This window comes from Chinchilla lanigera, unplaced genomic scaffold, assembly GCF_000276665.1.
Source record: "Chinchilla lanigera isolate Chin_1 unplaced genomic scaffold, ChiLan1.0 scaffold00123, whole genome shotgun sequence".
Taxonomy (NCBI): Eukaryota; Metazoa; Chordata; class Mammalia; order Rodentia; family Chinchillidae; genus Chinchilla; species Chinchilla lanigera.
The window spans coordinates 3,153,879-3,157,809 of record NW_004955524.1 but is presented as its reverse complement, the minus strand read 5'-3'; the positions used below and the strand labels follow the sequence as shown (position 1 = coordinate 3,157,809).

The window sequence follows — 3,931 nt, the reverse complement described above, 5'->3', positions numbered from 1 at the left end:
GCAAGGCCGCTCCGGCTCCCAGCGCCCGCCCCGAAGTCCCCGCCGGCCGCGCCCCGAGCCTCCAGGAGCCCCCGCCGGCGCCTCGCCCTCACCATATCGTCGGCGGGGGCTCGGCGGCCACTTCCGCCGCACTCTCAGCTGCTCAAGTTGCCGCCGGTCGCCGCCCCGCCGCGCGCCACTAGGCCGAAAAGGAGTGGCAGACAGGCTAGCGAATCAGCACTCGGGTTGAGGCACAGACAGCCAATCTTCATGGAGTAGGGCGGGGCCTACTGGCCATGTTGGGCGGGCAGCGGTCCCTCCTGTGGAGCAAGAGAAGAGCCGTAAAGCTCCCCACGAGTGACGTAAAAGGGTGCGTTGCGACGCGCGTCCGCACGGAGTGCGTTGTGGGTAATAGCGCAGGCGCAGTGAAGCCTCGCGAGTCTGCCGGCTCTGTGGAGGAAGCCGCTTAGTGCTCCCGTGTGCGGCCGAGTGGTTATGGGACTGTGCTAGTGTTGCTGCAGGGCCTCTGTTGTCGAGCAAAACCAATGTGGGAAGCGGGGTTAGTGACGCTCCACCCGATGACCAGCGTGGCGGCCAGGGCCGGACGCCGTGGCGAGCACGCCATCTCCGGCGCTGGAATGGGGCGCAATTTAGAGTCTATGGGCTGTTTCTGGAATTGCCCATTTAATATTTTTGCACTGCAGTTGACAAAGGGTAACTGCGAAAAGCGAAACCGGAGCCCGGGCTGGTGGCTCAGACAGCGCCAGCACTGGGAGGCTGAGGCAGGAGGATCGCAAGTTCCAGCCCGGCTTGGATAACTTCGCAAATTAGCGAGGAAAAAATAAATAAGTAAATAATAATAAATTTTTTTTTTTTTTTGTCTTTTTGAGACAGGGTCTCGCCATGCAATTCAGGCTGGCCTTGAGCTCACTTTGTAGCCCAGGCTGGTCTCGAACTTGGCAACGATGCTCCTGCCTCAGCCTCCCGAGTGCTGGAATTACAGGCGTGCGCCACCACGCCCGGCAGATAATAATAAATTCTTAAAGGGCTGGGGTGTAGTTCTCAATGCGAAGGCTCTGGGTTCCGTTGCCCAGTATGGAAAAGAAGCAAAAGAAAAGAAAGTGAAACCAGGGTTTGTCACAGTTCGGGAAGCCAGAACTGTGACATGAAGACGTCAACAGGATTGGCTGTTTCTGGGAACTCTGCGGGACAGTCCGGTGACTGTCAGGATCTTCACTACCCCTTGGCTTCCACATAAATCACCTTCCCAGGCCTTGCCTGTCTCTGCAGCTCTAGCCGCCCCCGCCCAGTCTGAGAGGCGGCTCCCTGGGCTGCTGAGTTACCCAGGCTGGCTTGCGCTCTCAATCCTGCTTCAGTCTCCCAGAGTGCTGCGATCACAGGTGTGTGCTCCCACATCCGGGTTACTTTCTTTTAGGTGTTTTGTGTTTGTTTTTTTTTTTTTTTTTTGTAAATGTGTTTGCAATACATAATAACTGCGTTCCTCTTGAGCGACTGCGGCCTGCACATCACATCTGAAGCATTTTTACTTCCTCTTCCACTTCCTCCCCTCCTGTCTCCCCGTTCCCAGATCCCCTTTGTTTTTTCTCGTAAGGACACCCCTCTCTTGTATCAGCCCCATCCGAACCCCGGGGGAATTTCAACGCAAGACCCTCATCACCCCTGCTGAGCCCCCGTTTGAATCCAAGTCCCACCCCAGACGGCACAGATTTGGACGTACTTTTGAGGGGCGACTCCTCAGTTCCCTGTGTCTCATAAGAGCTGCTGTCTTTGAACGAGACGTTCATTTAGTGCGTGTGCCTGAGGTGACCACAAAGTCAGCCATCTCTCAGGATCCACGGAGGAGCGGACCCACGCCCCCTCCCAGCGGGCGACCTGCACCGCCCAAGGCCTTCCTGTGAAGTGCAGCCATGTTGGCCCACGCCCCCCCCCTTAGACTACTGATGGGGATTGAACCCAGGGCCACCAGTTTTGACAGGGTCTCACTGAGTTGCCCGGGTGGGATTTGAATTTAACAGTCCTCCTCCCTCAGCTCCCAGTGCTGGGGTTACAACAGGCATGCGCCACCACCCCAGCTCAGATTGGGCATTAATTTCTTTCTTTCTTTTTTTGGTACTGGGAATTGAACTCAGGACCTCACACTTGCCAGGCAGTCACTGTGCCGCTGAACTATGTCCCAGCCCTCTTTCTTTCTTTTGAGACAGTGTCTCGCTGTTTAGTTCAGGCTGTCCTTGAACTCACTATGGAGCCCAGGCTGGTCTCGAATTTGGGATGATCCTCCTGCCTCAGCCTCCTGAGTGGTAGGATTACAGGTGTGTGCCACCTGCCTGGCTCCCAGGACCGAAGTTTTAAAAAAGGACATAAAATATGTGAGACCGAGTCCCAGCCTTGGGGGACCCCTGAACCCCTGTCCTAGGCTGGGGCCGCCCTGTCTCCGAAGCATAGCCTGGGATGGAGACTCGGGGAGCTGCAGGGGCGCTGAACCCTGGAACAAGGTGGGAAGGGCCGCCTGAGGGCCAAGAAGCAGGTGACCCGGGGGCAAGAAGAGGACTGTGGGGACAGCGACCTGTCCCATAGTGGCTTCCAGACAAGAGTTGGCTTGGTGCAAACACAGGAGACTGAGCTCATGTGTCGTCTCGCGTCGCCGCGACGGCCGGAGCAGACAGAGCAGCGCATGCCGGCTCACCTTTGACGACTTGTCTAGATTTTTTTCTATGAGCGAAGTCTTTTTCCTTTGGCGCAGAAGGCAAATGCCCGGTCCTGCTGAAAACCGTAGCTGGGGTGCCCCCTGGTGGCCGCCCTCTCTTCCTGCAGTTTCTGTTAGCTTTCTGAGTAGGCGGGAGAGACCACCCTCATCCCCTGGCCCTACGGCCTGGCTGAAGCAGCTCGGCCTACAAAGGCCCCTGACCCGGCCTCGGGAGGGACACGGCGGGCTGGGAGGAGAAGACTTCTTTCCAAAGCCGTTGTCAAAACACCACACTGGAAGCTGGGGAGGCTGAGGCAGGAAGATGCACGTTCAAGTCCAGCCTGGGCAACTTAGTGAGGTAGCTAGACCCCTGCTGAGCTCCATCCCCCCGAGTCCCAGAGACTGGTTTTGACTGTTAATGCGCTTGGGGTGTGCGCGCGCGCGGTCGAGCCTGCAGCACAGCTGCTCTGCAGCACCTGCTCTGTCATCTCCGCTCCTTACCCTCTGAGCAGCAGGACTGTGCCACACCTATGTGCTCTTCTCAGCCCCTGGCCCCTGACATGGAGGAGCAACGGTCAGAGGTTCTTGTGGGCCGCTCTCTGGGGCTGTTCAGCTGTTTTCCCTCCCCAGCTTCAGGGCCAGGGGCCCAGGCCTGGTGGGCGGGGGCTTCACCAGGATCCAGCTGTACCTGATGCTGTATGAATCCTCATCCTTTCCTCCCCTTTGAAGCTGTGTGCTGCGGTGTGTTTGTTGGTTGGTTGGTTTCTTTTTGAGACTGGGTCTCGCTATGCAGTTCAGGCTGGCGTTGAACTCACTTCGTAGCCCAGGCTGGTCTTGAACTCGCAGCAATCCTCCTGCCTCAGCCTCCTGGGTGCTGGGATGACAGGTGTGCACCACTATGCCCAGCTTCAAAACAATTATTTAATAAAGGAGCTGAGGGTCGGAATCTGAGAAGTACGTGTGTCCCAGGAGGTGTCTCCTGGCTCATGTGTGTGGCAGCTGTGTCCTCCTCCGCCCAGGGGACTGAGCAGCCGCCGAGGGGCTTTCTGAGCTTGGCCAGCAGGGCCGCAGGGTGCAAGACCCTGGAACAGGTGTACTTGGGGCTTAAAGCCCTGGCTGGGGCTGGCCTGGTTTCATATCTCAGAATTAGAAGAATACAAGTTGCCAGGCGTGCTGGTACACACCTGTTGTCCCAGCACTGGGAGGCTGAGCCAGGAGGATCGCTGCAAGATCAAGGTCAGCCTGGGC

The 3,931-nt window shown here is 57.6% G+C and overlaps 1 protein-coding gene across 1 annotated transcript in view; it reads right to left on the bottom strand.

Moving 5' to 3' along the window:
* Positions 1–203, bottom strand: part of Lsm4 (LSM4 homolog, U6 small nuclear RNA and mRNA degradation associated) — a 7,590-nt gene extending 7,387 nt beyond the window's left edge. The window contains exon 1 of the mRNA XM_005409570.2: positions 93–203. Coding sequence (XP_005409627.1) covers positions 93–95 — 3 coding nt within the window. The 5' untranslated portion in view covers positions 96–203. The remainder of the gene's footprint in view (positions 1–92) is intronic.
* Between the last annotated feature and the right edge of the window lie 3,728 nt (positions 204–3,931).